This window comes from Myotis myotis, unplaced genomic scaffold, assembly GCF_014108235.1.
Source record: "Myotis myotis isolate mMyoMyo1 unplaced genomic scaffold, mMyoMyo1.p scaffold_m19_p_18, whole genome shotgun sequence".
NCBI classification, from domain to species: domain Eukaryota; kingdom Metazoa; phylum Chordata; class Mammalia; order Chiroptera; family Vespertilionidae; genus Myotis; species Myotis myotis.
In genome coordinates this window covers 27,449,314-27,471,917 of record NW_023416322.1, presented here as the reverse complement: position 1 = coordinate 27,471,917, position 22,604 = coordinate 27,449,314, and the positions used below count along the sequence as shown (strand labels likewise).

Here is a 22,604-nt window from a genome sequence, read left to right as displayed (position 1 = left end):
CTCTTACATTAAGGTATGTGATCCATTTTTTAAAATAAATATATTTTTATTGATTTCAGAGAGGAAGGAAGAGGAAGGGAGGGAGGGAGGGAGGGAGGGAGGGAGAGAGAGAGAGAGAGAGAGAAACATCAATGATGAGAATCATTGATCGACTGCCTCCTGTACAACCTCCACTGGGGATAAGCCTGCAACCCAGGCACGTGCCCTTCACTGGAATCGAACCTGGAACCCTTCAGTCCACAGGCCGATGCTCTATCCACCGAGCCAAACCAGCTAGGGCAGGTATGTGATCCATTTTAATGAACTTAACTTGATCTGTGATGGATGTTTGTATATGGTGAGGTAGGGGTCCAACTTCATTCTTGCATATGTGGGTACCCAGTCGTCCCAGCACCATCTGGCAGGAAGACTAGTCTTTCCCGTTGAATTGTCCTGGCGCCCTGCACTTACAGTTTTTATCTCGCCAAACTGTCCTCCAAAGAGGTGGCTCTAGTATATACTCCCACCCACAGGAGCCAAGTGCCTGTATCTCAGATTGAGCACTGAAGGTCAGGAAAGGACACTGATAAACTGACGCTCCCCAGGGACAACCACTCACAGTGGAGGAGTCGGGGGAGGCTTGAAAGAGTGGGCTGAAGAAAGGGGAAACGTTTCTTCCAGAGGAAAATGCCGGGGAATATAAATTCTGAGTGGCTGGGCCCGAATTTAAAACCCTGTCCTCCCCCTTACCAGCTGTGTAACCTTGGACAGACACCAACCCTACGTACCTCAGTTGCATTACATTAAACAAAGATAGTGACCACATACCTTTGTGGAGGTGCCACATATGCAAATATCCCACTCCATGACAGGCCCTAAATAATGGAAGCTATATTGTGACATTCCTGTGTGCTGTGTGGGGCCCAGATCATGTGATTGTGGGGGAGCATCACAGTGGGGTAGTGCTGGAGTCATTTGGTGTGAGAGTTCTAATGACTGATCATGTGTAGAAACTTGGATCCACTGGGATGTGTCACTGTCACCCAGAGCAAGGCGGTACTTGAAGTATTTGCTGTGACATGTTAAGAGGGGAAAGGATGTGACAGACTGAATGTGACAGCAAGACAAATCCCGAGTGACATGATGGGATGGAGTGCAGGGAGGCAGGCTGCAGCAGGCAAACTTGTGGGGGCCCGACAGGGGCTGCCCTGCCCCTTTCAAGGGGGGGCTTTCCTCACAGGAGGGGGATTGTGTGCAATATCGAAGGAGCTGCCGCTCAGGTACCTTTGGTGGTGTCAGCCAAGGCTCTGGAAAAGACCTGCTGGAAATGTGTGCAAAACAGGTGGAATCCGGACTGGTTTCTCCTCTTCCTGGCTTTAGTCTTCAGAGTGGCTGATAAAAACAGAATCGCAGAATCGAAACCTAAGAATTTCTTCCTCCTCCTCTCTGTCCCCTGGGGAGGTAAGAGTGGCAGAAACGCCACATCTCATTAAGCTTTTACAAGCTCCGATGGGCAGAGTGGTCCCACGTGGGAGGCAGGCAGGGGGGCTTGGGGAGGCTGTAGGAAAGACCTGTCCAAGACCATGGAGGCCTGCTCTGCAGCAAAGGAAATAAGGGGTAACAACTGACGTGAGGTAATAGCTGCTTTTATTAAAATGGCATCAGAAGGGCAACAGGGACAGGAAGTTGGTAGATGTGGGGACAAGAGAGAGCGTGGCAGAGACAAGGCTGTAGATCTACCAAAATTGCCTTAGAAGAATCAACTCTAAGGGGAAGGCTGCTCTTTGTACCATATGAAGCTGAAATAATGAGGTCTGGAACATGAGTGGGAATCTTATTGCCCTTGACCTCAGGGAGACTTTAAATCCAAGGTATAAAAGATTGGCATAAATATTAGTTTGAATAAGGGAAATGAGCAATATTTTTCTGAGCTCAAAAAGATGAAAGAATTAAAACCACGATCCAAAGTGTAAGCCTGGGAGAGGGGATAAATACCCTAGTGATCCACACGTAAAACAGACCATAAACAAAGGAATGGGGTTTGAGGCTAATGGAGGGTAGCAGAGCCACAGCTCCACATGGGCATTACCGAGTGCTGTCCACTCCCTCCTGGGTGGGAGGGGGAGGCTGGAGGGTGGGAGGAGTCATAGCAGCAGGCTGGCCTGGGCTTCTGCAGGGCGGGAACACCCACTGCTGATGAAGCAGTAGGGATAGGGAGCCCAGCCCTGGCCTTAGGGACTGCAGAGAAGGGAGAGGGAAACAAGGATGCAAGTGCAGTGCATGTAATATTGGGGTGACCACGGGAGGGCAGCAGCAGACACCGTGCAGTAGTCTTCCCCGGCCAAAGGGCAGGGTTCTATCTATCCCATCTAGGTTCACGCCCCACCATCTAGAAAACCATGGGGTTCTGGGACTTAAAAGTCGCATAGCCAGACTGTGGGGCAAGGCTGACTTGAGCCAATTAGAGACCCTGCTTGTGGCCAGGTAGGCAAATTCCTTCCAGCTAGGGAAGAGGTGAGGCTCCTTGAACCTTGTCCAGTCCTGAGCTCTGGGTGTCTGCAGGAAAGCCGGGTAGTGATTAGTGTTAAGAAAAGCATCCAGCGAAATAAGGGCTTGGGTAGCACCCACTGCTTCCGTCACTTCCGCAAGAACTTCTTGTTGAGGAGGAAGATGAGGAGGTTAACATTGACCTTGGCCTTGCTGAAGAGTTTCATGACAGCCACACCCTCGTACTGGAGCTGCAGGAGGTCCTAGGAGAAAGGGAAGGGGCAGGGAGGAGAGTTTAAGGGCTCTTCACTGTGGCCCTGCCAGTCCATAAAACACCTTGGAGCCTTACACAGTCATCCAGTGGCACTGGCCACTTCAATGGGGCACTGCACCTCACTTCACAGATGAGGAAACCAAGGCCAGTGACATGACCAAATGTCAATGCCAGCCGAGTCGGGCTTGAAACCAGTTTTCTCATTCAAAAGGCAAAACAGCCCAGCCAGGGTGGCTCTATGGTTGGGCATCAACCTCTGAACCAGGAGGTCACGGTTCGATTCCTGGTCAGGGCACATACCCAGGTTGCAGGCTTGATCCCCAGTAAGGGGTGTGCAGGAGGCAGCTGATCAGTGATTCTCTGTCATCATGGATGTTTCTCTCTCTCGCTCCCTCTCCTTCCCTCTCTGAAATCAATAAAAATAAAAAAATAAAATAAAAGCCAAAACAGCAGAACAAAAAGATTTTGTTTTGTTTTGTTAATCCTCACCCAAGGTTATTTTTTCCATTGACTTCTAGAGGGGAAAGAGGGAAGGGGAGGGAGATAGAGAAACATCAATGTGAGAGAGACACATCCATTGGTTGCCTCCCGCATGTACTCCAACTGACGCCGGGGATCGAGCCTGCGACCCTGCAGTTGGCAGGCTGGCACTCTAACCACTGACCAAAACTGGCCAGCCAGGGCAGCAAAAAGATTTGGATTTAAAACCACTGCTTTCCTGAATGGCCTCTGACTTAGGCCGGCTTCTTAACCTCTTATCCTCAGAGCCTGTAAAACAGGCATAATGCCTCAGAGCTGTGGAGAGGATTAAACAAGATAATGTGTAAAGTCCCCGACTTGCCATAGGGGTTCAAATATTAATCCTACTTCTGCCGTTGCCAGCCCAGGCCTCCTGATGCAAAGACCCTCCCCTTTCCTTCAGGAACAGACGATGCTGACTGGGTGGGGAACAGAGCGGATGTCATGTGGGGTCGGCCGACGTCATCAGGCTCGCACCTAAAGCCTGGCGGGCGTCTTGAGGCTCATGAGAGTGTCCCCTCACCTGATAGTGAAGCTGAAATCGCTCCATGTCCACACCCAGGAACTTGGCATTCACTTCGAACTTTCCTGCCTCATCTCCGGGACTGATGTCAAAGATCACATTTCTGAAGCTGTCAGGAACAGGATTCAAAATGGGGACTGCTGCCTCTTTCTGGGGTCATAGTCCCCCTCTTCCACCCATGGCTCCTCATCCCGGGCAGTGCGGTGCCACCCGGAGCCCAGCCCTGCCCTCTGTCATCCCAGGGCCCAGCTCTGTCTTGTCCCAATTTTACTTCTGATCACCATCCCACATCTATCTGCCCGGCCCCAATCAGATGTTCTCTCCTCTGGGAATCTTTCCCAGGGTCCTCTGCCGGGGGGTGTCTAGAACGGTGCCCGACTACGCCCACTGTCTTTAACTTTCTGTGTGGAGATGTCCGACCTCCCCACCATTCTAACAGCTCCTTCAAGGCAGGGACCATGCTTCTTCTCCCCTCCTTCCTGGAGCCCAGCCCAGAGCTCCACCCCCCAGATAATGGGACAGGACCTTCTGCCCTCCGAAGAAACATACTGAGAGGTGGGGAGGTCTTCAATTTCCACCAGGACACCCTTCTCCAGGAGCTGGGCAGCAGTGTAATGAAGAGATAGCTGCTTCTTCCCTTTCCCAGAACTCCTGATTAAAAAAAGGCTCCAGAGAATTAATCCAATAAAGTCTTCAGCACTAAAGACAGTGTACTTTCTGTGGCTGGTAGGAAGGAAATTAGACCCTGAGGGGCACTTTTCACTGGTGGGAGACGAAGGAGGGCCTGCACCTGAGCCCAAGAACTTGCAAGGGAGACCGAAGACCCGAGTGAGGAAGGGGCCAGCCGGCAGAGCGTGGGGCAAAGGTTGCCACGGGCAGGGTGAGTGGTCACACAGGAAGAAGGCAGCACCTACTTGGACCCGGGGCCCAGGTGGTCCAGGCAGGCCCGGATGTACTGGCTGTAGTAGTCGCCCTGCTCCTCATAGAAGCTGGTCTTAGCGCGCAGGCCTTGGAGAGTGGCCCGGAGCTTCACCAGCTCTGCCCTCCGCCGCTGCCGGTGCCTGCGCTGGTTACGGATGTCCTGGGGTTGGGGGACCAAGGGAGGGGGGGGTTGGCCCTTCCTGGCAGGAGAGCCTCAAGGCCTGACCCAGGCCCAAGAACAACTCACTGTACCTTCAGGAAAAGCAGGAAGAGGAAGATTTCAAGGCTACTTTTCCTGAGAGGGGGGCAATCTCAAGGACGCCATCCCAAACCTTCAAAGGCTGTCTTTGGGACCTTCCCCACTGAGGAGGAACTGTTTCAAGGCTTCTTGATCTTCAGTAAAAGAGAGTTGCAAGATACCTCCTTCCCTGACTAATTTTAAGGCCTTTCTTTCAAACAGGACCCTTTGGAGGTCTAGTGGCCTTCCCCTGGCTGGGGACAATTTGGGGTGGGCACTTCCCAGGGAGAGGCCTGCCCTTGAGGTGCCAAAACTATGCACACATGTGCATGCACACACACAAGCACACACGTGTACACACACGCACGCACACACACTGATCCCAGGCTCAGGTCATTACCTTGGCCAGTTCGTCCACCAGCCCCTGGTAGCCATCGCTGGCACTGACCAACCCCAGGCTCTCCAGCCGGCGCAGGTTCCGCAGGGCGCGTTTCTGCTTCTCTGCCAGCGGCAGGAGGGAGTCAGCTTTCAGGGAGCGGTGGCGTCGAAGCGGCTCCGAGTTCTGTGCCTCACAGGCCTGGCGCCGGCACATCAGCCGCGTGTGAGCTGCTTCCTAGGGGGCACGGATGCTGCCTTGACAGGTCTGTCTGGCCCTACTAGCCTGTCCCCAAGCCAGGGCAGGCCCCAGAGCCCAGCTTCTGGGGTGGCTTGTGAAGAACATCAGGCGGAACACCATAGACACAGAAGGCCTCATGGATTGCCAAGGGGAGCAGAGGCCCAAGGGAGACCCAATGGAAGCACAGCAGAAAGGATTCCAGACCGACACCGGCCTCTGGTATGCGCCAGGGTATCTGGGCATTTCCCTCCTGCCCCATGTGCTCGGACGTGCCTCTACTGCCATCCCACCTTTCCTCTGGGAAGCCCCTGGCTGAGTCTTCACTCCACGGGCCCAGTTTGCCCCTGGCTCCCCACCCACTTACCACTTCCTCCTGCCTCCAGGCCTTCAAGCGCCCACCCTCTCTGCCCAGCACCAGCCCTTTGGCGCTTGTTCAGGTTGCCTGCCCAGACTGCCTCTTGGCACCCCCCCAGCACCAGCCTGATGTCAGGGGCTGGTGCCCCGCGGAGCTCACCCCTGTTTCAGCGGGGAGTGAGGAGGAAGGTGGAGTCCCCGGGCTCTGCAGCCAGAGGCTCCGCACAGCTAGGCTGCTCTTCTCAGCCTGTGGGTCTCTGGGGTCAAGGGAAAGGCCTTGGCCCACCAGAGTTCTCATTATTGGTGAGCAGGGGTGTCTGCTCGTGGTAGATGGTGGGTGGGGTCCAGGGGAAGGAAGCGGCAGTGCTGGTGGCATGAGGTGGGGACGAACGATACAGTACCTGTGAGCTGGATACTGAGAGGGACAACATCTCCTTGAAGGAGTCCCCAGGGTGGAACTGCATGATGTCGGCCAGTAACTGCTTGGTGCTGCAGGAGGAGGGGGTGGTGGGGGAGAGGTGAGGGACAGGGCAAGGGTCTGGATGTGGGGCTGGCTAGAGAGCTGACAGCAAGTGGACCCCGCCTAGCATCATGGCTGCCAGGGACACTAGGGAGAGGGGAGAGCGAGGGGGTGTGTGAGGAGAACGCAACCCCGGAGGGAGACCCTGTGATGCAGGAAGCGCTACACAGTCTGAACATTCTGTGCTCGTCCACTTCCGCGTCCTCTGCCTGCGGGGCCTCCCACAAAGTGTCTTTCTTTGAGTTTTTGGCTGACGTGCGCACTGGCTCCTCTGTGAGACCTTTCCCAACCCAGGTGTCCTCCTCAGTGCTCAACGTACCAGACACCCACCTCCCTCTTGGTGGCTCTGGCTGTGTGTTCACCCCTAGCCTGACACCGCTGCAAGGCCTTGGATGGCAAGACGGAGCTGAGCACCCAGCTCCCCGGTTTGAATGGATGAGGGTGAATGAATGAGGAGGGGCTGCCTTGCTGGCAGGGAGACCGAGGTGGTGACTTGGCTCCTCTTCTGCCCGAAGACCAGCCCAGCCCTTTGTGAGGCCTCTCTCACTTTTTAAAAAAAGTATTTTTTATTGATTTTAGAGAGAGAGGGCTAGAGAGAGAGAGAAACATCAATTGGCTGCTTCCTGCACCCTCCCTACTGGGGATCAAACCTGAAAACTGGGCATGTGCCCTGACCAGGGATCGAAGCGGGGACCTCTTGGTTCATGGGTCAATGCTTAACCACTGAGCCACACTGGCAGGGCCACCCTCACTTCTGCAGACCTGGGGGGGCCAAGCTCCAGGCCCATCTCCTGACCATCACTCGGCAACAACAGGGGTGAGAACACGAGCTCCACAACCAACTGGCCGTGGGACTCTGGGCCACTCCCTCACCTTGAGTTTCTTTCCTCAACTGTAAAGCAGTCTGTTACCCAGGTTACCGGTAACATAAAGAAGCATTTGGTCAACAGCACAACAATATACAAAGGTCCGTTGTTGCCAATGTCCTGACTCTTCCTTTGCCTTCAGCTACCACAAAGGTCAGAAGCGGGGCTGCCGGAGGAAGACAGCTGAGAGGCAGCAAGGGGGGTGCGTTAGGCTCAGGGAGAGCCTTCTGCAGGACAGGGGAGCCCAGGAAGGAGGTGTAGGCCATTTTACTGGCCTGAGTGGGAAAGCTCAGGCAAGCAGGGGGCTGTGGCCACGCCCACTCACCTCAGAAGAAGGCTCCGGGCACTGGTATCATCAGCGTCTGCCTCTAGCCCTTCAAACTTGTTGGTAAGTGTCAGGGACACCTCTAGCTTGCTCAGATCCACGCTCCCATCGGCGGCTACATTTCCCCCTGAGGTGGGGGGAGAAAAGGGAGAGACAAGCATACACCTCCACATGCAGAGACAGGGTCACGGCAGACACTGCTCCACGCACCCCTCGTCCAGGAAGCTTCCCCACACTGACCCCGGCACCACCGCGTGCCCTCGACCCTGAGCACTAACGGGAGGGCTGTTACCCACAGAGCTTACCCGTGTGTTCCTGGAGACCCGCCTCCCCAACAGCGCCAGCCTGGGTGCCCCGAGGGCAGGGGGCTGTACCTCCCTGCCCCCTCCTAGCTCTCTCCTGTCTGTCAGCACCTCCATTCTGTCTATCCCAATCCATACGCTTCCTCCCAATCCATAGCTCCTGAAATCCTGAGCAGAACACTGACCGGCTGCCTCCTGCAGGCTCCCCACCGGGGACTGAGCCCGAAACCTGGGCATGTGCCTTGACTGGGAATTGAATCGGCAACCTCTCGGTGCACGGGACAATGCCCACCCAACTGAGCTACACCGGACAGGGCTATCTCATGCGATTTAATTGGCCACTTATATGATGGGACTGTGTCTCTCTACTGTCTTCCCACTCTCTCCATAGTCTGTGTCCACGTGTCCACCTCCCAATCGGAGGGAGAGGGAGGACAAGCGGGTAACCAGCTTCCTGGCACACATCCCTGGCTGAACAAAAACTCCAGAGGGCAGGTGAGCATGCCCTGTTCACCTGCCTGTCCCTCCCTCTCTGCAGGCCCCCAGCTGGCCCCCGCACGCACCGATGAGGTCAGGGACAGTGGGCAACTCCCCAAGGTCCTCCAGGAGCTCGTGGAGGGGGTCACGGTGATCAGGAGCGATCCAGTCCTGGTGCTCCAGCAACAGCTGCAGCATGGAGGCAGTAAGGAGATGCAGGGTCTGAGCCAGGCTTCCTCCCAGGGTCAGCCCGCCACCCACTGTGGGCTTCCAAAGCCCTGCCTACCTGCCCAGCACCCCCAGGCTGCAGCCCCTCACCCTGTGCGTGTTGACCAGCTCCCCCACGGTGATGTACACCATGGGTTTAGACACAGCCACCATGTCCGAGTACTCGTCCATCGCAAAGCGCTCTTCTGGCTCTGGCACCTGGCAGGCGCGGCAGATGAACCTCCTACTCCACAGGGAGAGCATGTGAGATGGGGCGGGTCAGCACCTCCTCATGCCTCTGGCCCTCTCCAGTGACTGGTCCAGCCAGCTCTGACTCTCCAGTCTCAGCTCCCACCCTCTGTCCTGCCTCTCTGTCTCCCAGTTCCCCCCAAACCACTTCCTTCAATAGTCCTCCTTCCCTCCACCAGGGAATCCTTCCAACAATCTCCCCTCCAGCCCACTAACTATTCTCTTCACCTCATGCCTCTCTTCCTCATGGTTTCCAGAGCAGGGAAGTGGGACATGAGAGATCAGAAGAGGAGAAAAAGGGGACAGAGAGGAACAGGGTGCCAGGACCCTAGACCTGAACTTGAAGTGCGTCTCCTCCAGATAGTCGTTCAAGACTTGCAGGTGCCGGCTCTCCCCAGAGAAGGTCTTGCCAGCTGCGGCGTGCTGCAGGAGCTGGGCCACGGCCCCCAGGGTGTGGCGCTGGGGGGTGGCCAGGGCTCCGCCTGCTGCCATGGCCACAATGTCAAAGGCGTCGGGGGCCACGACTGCTGGGTTCAGGAATCGGTAGTACAGCAGGTTCCCTACCACCTGAGGGCACAGGAGACCGTCTCAGCAGCGCTCTGGGCTCTGCCTTGGCTGCCCAGCTCACTGGGCTAGAAAGACACCAAGACCTAGAGCAGGCCGGCAACTTGCTCAAGGTCACACAGCAAACTTGAGGAAGAGGTAGGACTAGAACCCAGGTCTCCCGACAAGTCTAGGGTTGTCAGTTCATGTCCCAATTTCCTTTCCATCTTCCACCTGGAGCCCTGCGGGTAAGCCAGGGTCCATTTTACTTCTCACATTTTTACAGGACAGGGTTTTTTGTCCTCTTGTCTCAGTCTAGAGGTTCACAGGCGCCATCGGGGCAAAGGACAGCCCGGGAGGCTGGGGAGGAGAGACACTTGCCTTATAGATTTCGTTTTCCGCGGCATCAGGGAACTTCTCTGCCAGAGTCGTCTTCAGGACCTTGGCCACATACCGCATCCCATAGCTGGGGACACAACAATTGGTGTACGATGTTCCTGTCCATTTCTGGCAGTGCTCAGAGCTCAGCAGGTCAGGAGCGCCTGCCTGCCTGCCTCTCCCTCCCCAGGCTCAGCCACACCGGAGTTAAGCATCAGCACTGACCCTCCACAGCCAGCTCCCTGATGCCCTCCAGACATCTCTGGATCTTGTCCCTCCCTCATGCCCTTGTGTCAGTAACCCAAGACCAGGGTCTCATCCACTAGGCTCTCACCGTTTCCCACCTGGCCTGGGAGTCTCTTCTTTGGCTTCTGGAGTCTCCCCTGGGGACACTACAGTATCTACCCCGCCCACAGAGGCACCTTTAGCCTGTACCTTGGGTGCCTGATCCTCACAGCCAGAGCCCTGTCCCAGGACAGCCAGGGAGGCTCTGAGGTGGCCAACCTGGTCGGCTATCACAGAGCACCTGTGACGGGCCTGGCCTGGGTGAGACAGGCCAAGGACAACAATGAACTGGAGTAGGAGCTCCAGTCCTGACTCTACCACTAACCAGAGATTTCAGCTTACGCTTTTTTCTTCCCCTTTGGAAGCTGTTCCCTGGTCTGGAATATGGGGATGATTCTTCTTTTTTTTTTTTAATTTACTGATTTAATTTTCTTTTTAAATTTTTTTTTTTATCCTCACCCGAGAATATGTTTATTGACTTGAGAGAGAGACGAAGGGGGGAGAAGAAAGAGAGAGAGAGAGAGGAAGAGAGAGAGAGAGAAAGAGAGAGAGAGAGAGAGAGAGAGAGAGAGAGAGAGAGAGAGAAAGAAAGAAAGAAAGAAAGAAAGAAAGAAAGAAAGAAAGAAAGAAAGAAAGAAACATGGATTGGTTGCCTCCCATACGTGCCCCGACTGGGAATCAAACCTAAAACCTAGTTATGTGCCCTGATCAGGAATCAAACCTGACACCTTTTGGTGTATGGGACAAGGCTCCAACCAATGAAACCACTCAGCCAGGACTATTTATTGATTTTAGAGAGAGAGGAAGGGAGGCAGGGAGAGAGCGTGGGAGGGAGAGAGAGAGAGAGACACTGATTTGTTGTTCCACTTATTTATGCATTCATTGGTTGATTTTTGTATGTTCCCTGACCGGGATCAAACCCACAACCTTAGCCTGTTGGGATGATGCTGTAACCAACTGAGCCCCCAGCCAGGGTGGGGAGGATTATTCTTGCCCTCTCTATTTCATAGGGTTTTTGTGAGGATTGAGTGAAATGATGTCTGTGAAAGTAATGGTGGAGTGCTATCCAACATGGCAGACTTTTTTTTTTTTTTTTTTTAATATATTTTATTGATTTTTTACAGAGAGAAGGGAGAGAGATAGAGAGTTAGAAACATCGATGAGAGAGAAACATCGATCAGCTGCCTCCTGCACATCCCCCACTGGGGAAGTGCCCGCAACCCAGGTACATGCCCTTGACCGGAATCGAACCTGGGACCCTTCAGTCCGCAGGCCAACGCTCTGTCCACTGAGCCAAACCGGTTTCGGCGGCAGACTTTTTTTTTTTAAATTATTATCCTTCTTATCATGGATGGACCACCCAAATGTCTTTAAATTTGTTTAAAAGCTATTTCTGTCTCCTAGGGTACCAGAGACAGAAGTTTACAGCTCATTGGGCGCTTTCCTTTATTAGCTCTAACACAATCCTTTCTGAGTCCTAACTGTAAACTCTTTTTTTTTTTTAAATATATTTTATTGATTTTTCACAGAGAGGAAGGGAGAGAGATAGAGAGAGTTAGAAACATCGATGAGAGAGAAACATCGATCAGCCGCCTCCTGCACATCCCCCACCGGGGATGTGCCCGCAACCCAGGTACATGCCCTTGACCGGAATCGAACCCGGGACCTCCCAGTCCGCAGGCTGACGCTCTATCCACTGAGCCAAACCGGTTTCGGCTAACTGTAAACTCTTAATCCAGGTTTGGGGAGCAGTTTTAAACTCTGTGGGTTCCCCTCACCTGCATCCCCACCTTTCCTCTTGCAGCTGAGCACCAGGAAGACCCGCTGGCTGAATGATGACCTAGGTGAGGCTCACCTTGTCAACCTTTCCAATCATGTGCTTTTCAAAAAACCCTTACTGACAAATGTTAAGAAAGGAGAGAACTATAAAGTACTTACTGATTTGAGGTATTTCTTACTTTTGACTTTGTGGACTGGAGAGTCCTATCTCACTCCCCCCCCCCCCGTCCCCATTTTGCTCTCAGACAATAATCTGTCCCCATAGTCACTTGATGTTTCCTCTCTGGCTCCAGTGAAGTCCTGACAGGCCACATGCAGACCTGCATCTGTATTCCAGCTCAGTCTCTAGCAGGGTATCCGTGCACTCTCTCCATGCATCTCCTAGAAGCCCTAGGGCACCCCCAGCCACATTCCTTCCTGTCCTGCCCCACCCCTTCAGGACTGCTCCGCTCTTCCCATCACGGCCTGGCCTGGCCTGGCCTGGGCGGGGCTGGGGCTGTTGCACTTACGGAATCTGGTCCACAGATGAGATGATGGCTACAAGGAATTTGTCAGTCACGGCGAGGAGGCTGCGAAGGGAGATGTCCAGTCGTCTCTGGACCTCGGGGTGGCTCAAGGCCTGCTCTGGGGTGACGTTGTAGGGGAGGTGGCTGTGGGCAGAGAGAGACAAGGTATCAGCCAGAGTCCCCCTCCCATGGCCTCCCCTCCTAAGGTCTTCCCCCTTAAACTCTTACATCTAACAACAGGATTTCATGCACACACATGCTAAGGGCAGCCCAGCATGCTTAAGGGGATCAGGCCAAAATAAGGAAAAGGACGCAGAAAGGACTGGATCCATGTGAGTGGAAAGTAAAGGAAGAGCTGGAATAGCCATGGGGAGGTGGAAACGTGCAGAAGAGAACGGAGAACCTGGAGTCTGGAAAGTCTCCCAAGCGGAACTGAGGACACCAGGGCTGCGGGCACTTAGGCTGTGGCAGTCAGAGCAAGAGGGAAAGCTGGGCCAGGGCCTTGCAGTCCTCCCACCCACATGCCTGTGTGCCACCGCGAGAAGCCACCAGCACTGCCTGCCCTCCCCAGTGGCTCCACTTCCCCCTAGTGCCTACGCATCTGAGTAATGCCTCCAATCTGTAAGGCCAACCTACTTCTCCCGCTATCTCATTTGCCTATTCATCATAAATCTGAATATTCATCTGTACCCCTATCAATAAGGAGTCCATCTCCCAACTCCTAACAAATCTGACATACCATTTACAAGCACTGACACAGCAATTAAACAAATTTGCATGCTCATCTGTGCTGCTCTTTCTATGTTAAGCGCACCAGGTCCAGTGTCATTTTTACATCAGTCCCATGTTAATTACCAGAGGAGGTCTGAAAGGCTACCTTATTTCAACCTATAGGGCTGGTGTCATATTTGCATAATCAGCATGCTCATTTACATGCCACCTTCAAAGTACACCCATGCTTCCCCAGTGAGGCCCAAGACAGAGCTGATCAAAGAGAGCTCCCCCTCTGTCCTCTGCCCATCTGTTCACCTGCGCTGCCCTGTCTGGGCCTCGGTCTGGTTGACCCAGCTCTTGTAGATGTGAACAGGGTCTGTGTGGATGCTTAGCATCTTGTCCTCCAGCACGTCCTGGATCACCTTGCTCAGGATCTCCCTTAGGGCACTCTGTCCACGCCCATTACGGTAGAATCTCACCACCAGCCTCACCACAGTTGGGTTGCCTGTCACCATGTCCTGGGGTTGTTCTACCTTTGACCTATGGTAGAAAGTTCAAGAGGTCATTGAAGCTGGTCTCCTGCCTCTGTGTAGGGCAAACAGTTGCCTTTCCTTTTTGAGATTCTGGCCCTTTGAAGCTTGCTCTGGTGTCCCTCCTCCTAAAAATGACCTGTTAGCTCTAGCTCATCTTTTGTGCGAAGATGTCAGCCCATGTCCTCCCACTGTGCTGCCCTAAGAGATGTCTGGCAGGCACTCCACAGGAGGCAGAGAAAAGAGGTCTTCTGATTCCATTTCTAGCCTCAACCCTCAATGAATTGCTCCCTTGTGAAGGAACCAACAATGGCATCTCTTAACCTGTGCTCTTTTCATTCATTCCTTTGCATCTGAAAAACCTACTTGATTTCCTCCTGGAGCGCTGTCTTAAACAGCTGGAGCAGGAGATAGGCCTCCCGGCGGTTGGAGGCATAGTTGTACAGGCTGAAAATCACTGACTCCATGAACTTGGTGGTTTTATTCTGTGGCATCTGAAAGATCAGCTTGGCCAGGTAGATGGGCTGAGTCTGCAAGCAATGGGGAGACGGGAATGACGGCTCATGCGCCTTGAGGACTAGTGATCAGAGAAAGGACGGCTTTCCCGATGAGAACTTGGAATGGAGAAAGCTCCGTCACATTTTCTCAGGGCCACGGGAAACATTTCAGACACATGGGGGGGGAACAGTCTCTCTCTCGGAGGGTAAGGCTGTAGGACCACGGGAAAGGACATCTCCCATGGAGGCAAAAGCTCCTGAAGGCCTCAAGGTCCCAGACCCTCAGGAGATGGTGCAGACATCTCCTTCCAAAGTCCTCTGCTCACCTGGAGCAGGTAGAAGAGGTGCTGGTAAGCTTCTAGTTTCTGCCGTTTCTCTTTACTCAGCGACTTCAATCCCTTCTGCTTGTCCAGAACCATCATATCCGACAGCTGCTCCTTATTCTTCTTGGTCAGCTTCTTGCAGTGGAAGACCACCTCCTGCAGGGGCGGGGGCAGCGGGGGGAGGCGGGGAGAGCGGATGATACAACCAGCCCAGGCCAGCCCCCAGCACAGAGCATATGGTCTAGCATCAGTGCCTGGAAGAGCCAGGGCTTTCTGCTGTTCAAGGCATTCAAGGCTGAGCCAAGGGAGATAAACAGTTCTAGGGTGAGGAAGGGCCTCTCCTTCTGCCCCAAAACTCCACCTGGCACCCCTCCTCTCACAGGGTGAGTCCCCAGAGAGGACTGGGTTGCCAGGCTGAGGCACCATGTCTACTGGTTGTGCTGTTAGTTCTTCTTCTTCTTTTTTTGAATTTATTTGAACCAAAACTGACAATAATTACCAGGAAGCAAGATCTAAAATGCTCCCCTGTTAGTTCTTACTGGACTGTTGTACAAATTTAAGTGGAGCTATCACTTCTACCCCATCCCTGCATAATTGTATGGTAATTTACAGTTCAAGGAGCTATCTATGTCTACATTTGGCCTGGTGAAGTGGGCCCTCTCATTATTTCCACTTTACTAATGAGGAAACAGACTCAGAGGTTAAATCACCAGCCCACAGTGCCATCACGAAGAATCAGCAGAGCCAGGCATTCCAATTGTATGTCCAGTGCTCTTTCTACTATATCACATGTGTCCAACAAATTACTAGGGCAGAGGACCCCCAGACCAAGGACCCGAGCAAGGTGATGAGATCCAGGCATTTAAAAATAGTGGATGAGCAACCACAGAATGTCACTATCACTGCCCCAGAAGCAGCCAGATTGGGGGAGAGGGTGTGCCGGCAGCCCCCCACCTGCAGGGTGATCCGGTTCTTCACCAGCAGGCCAATCTTGATGTCCATGAGGTTGAGGTCCTGCTCTAGCTGCTGGTTGGACCGGATCGTCCTGACCACTTCTTCCTGGAGCTTTAGCAGCTCTGCCTCAGCCGAGAAGTCCTGCTGGCTTTGATTCAAGAGGTGGATGAATCTGCGCACCACGCTGAGAGGGGGGTGGGGCGTGTGGACTGGCAGGAAGGAAAGAGGCATCAGGGTCAGAATGCGCTCACCAGAGGCTTCCCTGCCCACCCCCTACCCTAGTCATGCTACCCTCAGTCCCCCTTCTGGTTATGGCCAGCAGGCCCCCAGACCCCATCTGGTTCTACTTGTAGCTGGAGGACAATGGGCAGCCTCCCAGTCAGTCCCGTCCCTGCCCTCCTCACTAACCAGTACGATGAGGACGAGCTGTCCTTCCCATGCCGGTGGGCCCACCCCAACCTGGGCCTGTCCTAGTGACCTCCACACCAAAGTCAGAGCCCCAGCTCCCTCGGACGATACCCCTGGGCCCACCTATTCCGCTTTACCACCCACTTCTGCTGAGCTAACTTGCTCTCATCCTTCATCCCAAGTTCATTTTCACCCATCAGCCTCCTCTCAGCCTTACCTGCCCCTCACACAACCCTCCTCTGTCAGGAGAGTCTGCACAGGAAGGGGCAGGAGGAGAAGGGCTGTCCAGTGGGTTTTACATTCTAGGGAGGCCGGAGCTAGATGGTGCTGCTCCCGGAATCGCTTTTGGAATGGGTGTTTGAGCAGAGAGAAGCCTCTGAGCTAAGCTACAGGCTCTAACAACAAAACTAGTACAGACAGCGTTCACTATGGGCCAGAAACTGCTTTATATACTCAGAACGACCCTGTGAGGTCAGTATGCTAAAGCCAATTGATGAGCTCACTGTGGCCCAGAGAGGGTAAACAACTTGCCCTAGTTTACACAACCAGGAATAAATAAAAAAGAGTCAGACTTGGAAGATGAATATAACTAGGCCCTGTCCAGTAAGGGAACTAGACAAAGACCACAATTCACAACAGCGTGGTTGGTCTTCAGAGGTGTGAAAACGGGGACCGTCGGAAAAACAAAAACCGGCCGCTCCGCCCACGTGAGGAGTGAAGAAAGGCTTCCCACAGGAGGGAAGGCTCGCAACCTGATGATTGTGAAAAGGAGGGGAGGGCAAGGGAACACGGCTGTTTTAGGAAGTGCCAGAAGTCCCTCCCGTCTGGGGCACAGCAGAGGGTGCAGGTGGTGAGGGACACAGCGAGGCGTCAGTGAGGCGAGAGGTACAGGCAGAGGCTGGAGCAGAGAGAGCCTTGGAAGCTGCAGTTAGGACACTAGACTTTATGCCCAGGTCCATGGGATCCCAGGCAGGATTTAAGTGGGAGAATGGCCAGATCACATGGATTAATCTGGCTACTGCCTGGCGGGTGGGTCTTGGAGTGAAGGATGGGAACATCGAAGACAACCGATGGCATCTTAGATTCAATGACATACAGTTCATTAACTCATTTAATCCTCAAAACAAGACTATTATTCCCATCTTATAAATGAAAAAACTGAAGCAACAAAGAAGTCAAGCCACTTGCCTAGGACCACGTGTAGATGGCAGTGCCGAGTGAAGCTTGTGATAATGAAACTGGGAGACAGAACTGGGAAAAGAAAGTTCTTCCAGGAAAACTATAAACTAAAGAGAAGCAAATGGAGATAAAGGATGGCCAGGGCAGTGTTACTAGTGCACGGCAAGAGAAAAATGGAAAGGGCTGGGGAAGAGGAGGAGGAAAAGCAGCTGCACCGGGAAGCAGATGGGCTGCGTGTCCCTGCCAGAGGGGACCGGCAGTGCCCCCCGCAGGCAGGACAGGGTGGGATAAGGGAGCAGGAGGTGAAAGAGATGACTCTTCAACAGCCTATTCAACTTGGAGCCCAGGCATGTAACCTCAGGCCCACAAAGGAAAGGGGCCAGTGGGGAACCTGGAGCTGGTTCACAACAAGGAGGAGGATCTCCAAGGCTGGGCTCCGGGACTTTGGACAGGAGATGAGAGCAGCCTAGAAGGATTCTTTAAGGCTTTAGATGCACACCCCCACTGGGAACTGGGGCCGCGCCTTCATGCTCCCAGCCCTGCAGAAAGGACTCCATGAGCTGCACTGTTTCCCACAGAGGTGGGCAGGTAGAAGGGTCATAGGCAGGGAGAGGGCAAAGTGGGAGAAGGCAGGACTCTAGGGAGAGGAGAAAGGCCCTTTGCTTTTTGTGTGGCTTTGGTGGCAGCGACAGGAAGATCACCAGAGCCTGGTGTATAATGAACCTGAGCAGGGGAGCTGTCCCCGTGAGCAGGCTTTCTGTTACTGGGGTGGGCAGGGTGGCTTTTGTCACCACACCCATTCGACATTCCTGCACAGACAACCCGTACCTCCCCTTACCTGCTGTGTAGCCCCAGGAGGAATATCTAGACCTGCCTGACTCTGGGGGGATCCCTATCTCTCCCATCGAACTGGGGGATCCCCAAAGGCAGGGGCATCTCCTCACTGTTCTGCCCACCCCAGGTCCTAAGGCTTGCTCAAGGTCTGGGACAGCAGCAGTCAATGAGAGGGAAGGGCTCAAGAGGCCCAGATGACTTCGCCAAGGCCCCACTTTGCGAGTTGTGGGGTGGGGTGACAGTCCCCCTTGCTGGTGAAAACCATCAGACTCACACAGCAGGGACACCCAGACACAGAGGAGGGAAACCAGCAGTTAATTTCCTCACAATGCAGAGAATGGCCAGGCAGCTTACCTAACATCCTGTAGTCATCCCGGGCCTTCCTAGCTCGGAAAAATGCCTGGATCTTCACAACAGCATTAACCTGCCGTGACCACAGACAGAAAAAGGATCACTGACTGCCCTTGCCCTGGTTTCATGGGCAAAGGCTGGGTACAGGGACAGGGCGAGGAGGACGACACTCACATTCTTCTGGAAGTAGCCCAGACGCCTCCGGTACTGCCTCCGAGCTGACCACATCCGGGCCCAAGCCTGAATCTGGGGAAAAAGGCACACTGCCCTCAGACCCAGGGCAGTTCAGCCATCTCCAAAGATCACACGTCGGTGAGAGGACCGAAAAAGGGTTCTCCGGGGATCTTTCAAGAGAGACAGGAACCTGCCCGAATCAGGCCAGCTACCTTGATGACGGCATCGACGTTTGCTTTGAAATACTGCAGCCGTTCCAAGTACATCTTCTTCTGTCTGTAACCCCGCCAGTGAGCCTGCACGTTAAGGCAGAAAAAGAATTAACCCGGCTGGCCCTGTGGGCCTGAGAGGCTTATAGAAAAGCTTGTCCTGGGCTCTCCAGGGAAAGGGGGGAGCAGGCAAGTGGAGGGAGAGGGAGGAAACTGGCCCTGTTCCCCAAGAACTTTGAATTTCACGGGGGAGGCCAAATACTTGCACAAAGCCAACCGTGCCCTCTGCCACATTCCCTGGTACCAACTCGCATTATACAATCAAGAACACATACCCATGCTCACCAACACCTCCTCACAGCAACTTAACTAAGATACAAGCTTAAAAGAAATTAATAAAGCATACACCTACTCACCAACTTAAGCAAACCACGCACCACATCCTCCCCAAATACACTCATCCACGCATTGAGTCCACCCACAGACATCACACTCCCCGTCATCCCTCACATGCACAGCCTGGGAGGCGCACGGTGGCAAGGGTGTAAAGTGTGCACAGGCACAGAGCTGCGCGCCCTCCATCTCTACCAATGGGTACAGGTCACGAAAACGCTCAACTCACACTTCTCTTTACAACTATACCGTACAGCTCTAAGTAAGTCTTCCCTTGAGGTCCCCAGTAATTCACTGTCAGTCTAATGGCCTCTCCCCGACTGGTCTGCTACAAAGGGTTCAAGTGACCTCCCTCCTCCAGAAATCACACCCCCTTTGATCCTAAGACACAAATCTCACGGCTCCCTCCTGTTTGGGTCTCCATCCTAGGGGCCTCTTCCCTTTCACCCCAAGCTTGTGTCAGATTAATTTTCCTAAAGAACCACTTGGACTATGTCTCTCTCAGCCCCGAAGCCCCCAGAAGTTCTCACCATCTGACCCCACACTCCCATCTGAATTTTCCATTGGTCCCTACCTTCTTAAGGATTCTAGCCACACCTGATATTTCACTTTCTTCTAATCATGCTTTATGATTTTCTGCCCGAATCTTTGCTTATGCCCGCCCTCGCCCCCTCCCCCCCAGCCTTATCTCTACCCTCTGAAATTCTTCCTCTTTTAGGGCTCATGTCAAATTTCTCCCAGGTGCTCCAGCCCTGGAGTACACTCTACCACTGATAATGCCATAGTCTGGTGGGTTATGAGCATCCCCTTTCAGCCAATGTCCTCCCAGCTCTTCTTAAAGCCAGCTCTCCTGGCCAGGCCTTCCCTAGCCTAAGGACTGCACTGCCCCGCCGTTGGGACAGGATGCGAGAGCCAGCTTGGCTGGAGTGACACCAGCTGCTGTCCCTCCTGGAGCCAAGAGGCCAGGAGGCCCCATTTTCATGTCTTTCCTCATCACTCCTTCCTCTCCACCTCCAGGTACTGCCTGGCACACCCTCTGGACAGCTGCTGAGCGAAAGGCACAGGTGGCTCCTCCTTAAGGAGGGGGCCTTACAACCTGGATTGTTGGAATTTAGGACCCGGACTGAGGTCCTGGCCAAGGCCAGAGCTTTCCGGAGAGACTACAGTCTCACACCCAAGCAGGCTCATTTCTGAATCGCCCTTCTCCATAGCTGGAAGGCAGGTGGCCCAAGGCTCTGCCACGTCTCCCTCTCTGTCTCCCAGGACTTAGGCCAGACCCCGACAGCACCAGGACTGGTAGCAGATGACTCTATCCTCCTCTCACTGTTGTGCGGCTCTTTGGCTCCTTGGAGAGCTGGTAAGAAATCCCAGTCCAGGCTCATAGGAGGAATCCCTATGATTCAGACCACTAAGTGTTGATGACTAAGGCTCTGTACTGAGTTCTGGGACTGATGCCCTGAAATATAGCAACTCATAATGGCTACCACCGATGGGGCGCCTACTGAACTGTGTGCTACATGTAATTTTCCTACCTAACCTCAGAGGAGGTGAGTACCATCATAATGAGTGAGGACACTGAATGCTGGAGAGGGCTGAGTTAGGGTGCTCGAGGTCACAGGACCCAGAAATAGTAGGATCAGGAGGCAAACTCCAGCCTCTGTCTCCAAAGCCTGAGCTCTCAATTACCACCCACATGCCCTACATCATCATCCATAATCGAGGGCCATTTGCCAGTCTCAGCCTGTGCATCTGGGATGCTCTGAGGATGTCTTTTTGTCTCTGCCATCACAACGTCTAACATGAGCTGTATTGCAGTGATCAATCAGCTGTCTCACACCATCTCCCACCCCTGCCCAGTGCCAAGTGGCAGCCTCTGCAGATACCAGGCATTCAGAGGCGTGCATTAAATAAAGTATCTTTACACTGCCAGCATCTCCATGAGGCCCTCCAGGTCTCATCCACTTGGGGACGTCTCTCTCTGTTCACCTCCCATCATTCCTGGCTTGTAAAGTGCCCCATCCTGAGGCGGGTTGCAAGAATAAGACTGGAAAGGCCTGGCTACAGGCAAAGGGCAGAAGTTCTTTCCCTAAGGGCGATTCCACCCCTTTCTGTTTAACCACTGCCCTCTCGTCACTCCTCCTATTCTAGTGGGAAGTCCTCCTGCTGTATGAACTCTGATGTCTTACTAAATCATATTCCACCTTCCCCTGGGCCAGCTAACAAGCAGCTCTCATACCCTCTGGATGGGGATGGTGGTGACAGTGACTAGCACTGATGCCATGTTTATGCCTATCTGCCAGGCACTGTTTTAAAGCACTTTAGATATTATCTCACTGAATCCTCACAACAACCCTAGGAGGTGGGTGCTACAATTTCAGATTCTACTTTTCAGATGAAGAAACAGCGGGAGTAACCTGTCACAAGTGATAGAGCTGGGATGCAAACCCAGGTAGTCTAGGGCCCAGAATCCATGCTCCTAACCAGTATGTTCAGAGGCCAAAAGACCATCCCAAACACACTCAGCAAAAAGGAAGTAGCAAGCAAAACAAAACAAAACAAAACAAAAACAAAAACAAAAAAGGAAGTAGCAAGGGCCCGGCCGGTGTGGCTCAGTGGTTGAGCGTCGCCTTGTGAACCAGGAGGTAAGAGGTTCAATTCCCAGTCAGGGCACATGCCAGTAGGGGGTGTGCAGGAGGCAGCCAATCAATGATTCTCTCTGATCATTGATGTTTTTATCTCTCCCTCCCTCTCCCTTCCTCTCTGAGATCAATAAAGAGATATTAAAAAAGAGATAAAGGAAGGAAGAGGGAACCACAAGCCTCAGATAAGTTCAGTTCCCTGAAGACAGAGAAAGCCAGAGCCCGGCACCTGGATCTTGATGACGGCTGGGAGCCAGGTCCTCAGAAAGTGCGAATGCTCAGCAAACTTCTGTCGGACCAGGAAGCCACGGAGGCGGGCCTGGAGCTGAACGACAAAGCCGACGTTGGCCTTCCAGAGCTGTTGGCGGTCATGGGCAGCAGTGACCTTGGTGACGGCTGACTGTGGAGGCAGGAGAGGGAGCCGGTGGGTGGGAGCCTCTCCCGCAGCGGGTCCCTCGTCCATGGCCCCCTCCCTCGCAGGGGCCCTGCCAACCTGGATCTCCTCCCGAGTCAGGTGGGAGGTGTTGAGGCAGCAGCCACGGGGTCGCTCCCAGGTCCCCTGGAAGGTCTGTAGGTGGAAGTAGTAGGCGGTGCCATCCTTCATGTCATGTTGAACCCAGAAGGCCGTGTCCCCTAAGCAGAAGCCACGTAAGCAGAGAAGGGTCGGTGGAGGCAAGAGGTGGCCGAGGCAGGCTGAGGATGGGGGTCAGGCTAGAGCCAGTACCTGGGCGCCTCTTCTTGGCCATGGCACCTTCCAGGACTCGCTGGTAGCCGGCAGCACAGTCAGGAACCACCCCGCGGAGGGCCACATTGGGGTTCCTCAGCACCCGCTCTGTCTGGTCTGCTTTGCCCTCCTTGATGGCCTGATTGATGGCGGCCACACCAAGAGCCACTGGCAGGGGCAGCAGAAAGGAGTGGTCAATCCTTCCCCAAGGCCTCCCCACGGGCCCTGTCCTGTCCACCGGTAAGGGATTCGGGGGAGGACACAAAAACACCCCGTGTGATGGAGACAGGGACTATCCCAGGATGGATGCAGACAAGGAAAGCAGCA

General features: G+C 53.8%; 1 protein-coding gene across 2 annotated transcripts in view; it reads right to left on the bottom strand.

Moving 5' to 3' along the window:
- Positions 1-1,615: 1,615 nt before the first annotated feature.
- The window catches only part of IQGAP3 (IQ motif containing GTPase activating protein 3), a 40,196-nt gene continuing 19,207 nt past the window's right edge, over positions 1,616-22,604 (bottom strand). Inside the window, exons 17-38 of one of the 2 annotated variants that reach the window (XM_036344133.1) lie at positions 22,278-22,445; positions 22,047-22,186; positions 21,783-21,953; positions 18,525-18,608; positions 18,313-18,384; positions 18,142-18,211; positions 15,367-15,575; positions 14,416-14,568; positions 13,959-14,122; positions 13,378-13,602; positions 12,352-12,492; positions 9,782-9,866; positions 9,192-9,424; positions 8,720-8,852; positions 8,488-8,590; positions 7,623-7,749; positions 6,313-6,400; positions 5,342-5,554; positions 4,697-4,863; positions 4,332-4,433; positions 3,783-3,891; positions 1,616-2,729 (exon numbers count right to left, since the gene is read on the bottom strand). In XM_036344133.1, coding sequence (XP_036200026.1) covers positions 2,616-2,729; positions 3,783-3,891; positions 4,332-4,433; positions 4,697-4,863; positions 5,342-5,554; positions 6,313-6,400; positions 7,623-7,749; positions 8,488-8,590; positions 8,720-8,852; positions 9,192-9,424; positions 9,782-9,866; positions 12,352-12,492; positions 13,378-13,602; positions 13,959-14,122; positions 14,416-14,568; positions 15,367-15,575; positions 18,142-18,211; positions 18,313-18,384; positions 18,525-18,608; positions 21,783-21,953; positions 22,047-22,186; positions 22,278-22,445 — 3,071 coding nt within the window. In that variant the 3' untranslated portion in view covers positions 1,616-2,615. The remainder of the gene's footprint in view (positions 2,730-3,782; positions 3,892-4,331; positions 4,434-4,696; positions 4,864-5,341; positions 5,555-6,312; positions 6,401-7,622; positions 7,750-8,487; positions 8,591-8,719; positions 8,853-9,191; positions 9,425-9,781; positions 9,867-12,351; positions 12,493-13,377; positions 13,603-13,958; positions 14,123-14,415; positions 14,569-15,366; positions 15,576-18,141; positions 18,212-18,312; positions 18,385-18,524; positions 18,609-21,782; positions 21,954-22,046; positions 22,187-22,277; positions 22,446-22,604) is intronic. The other variant, XM_036344134.1, reaches the window with a different exon arrangement.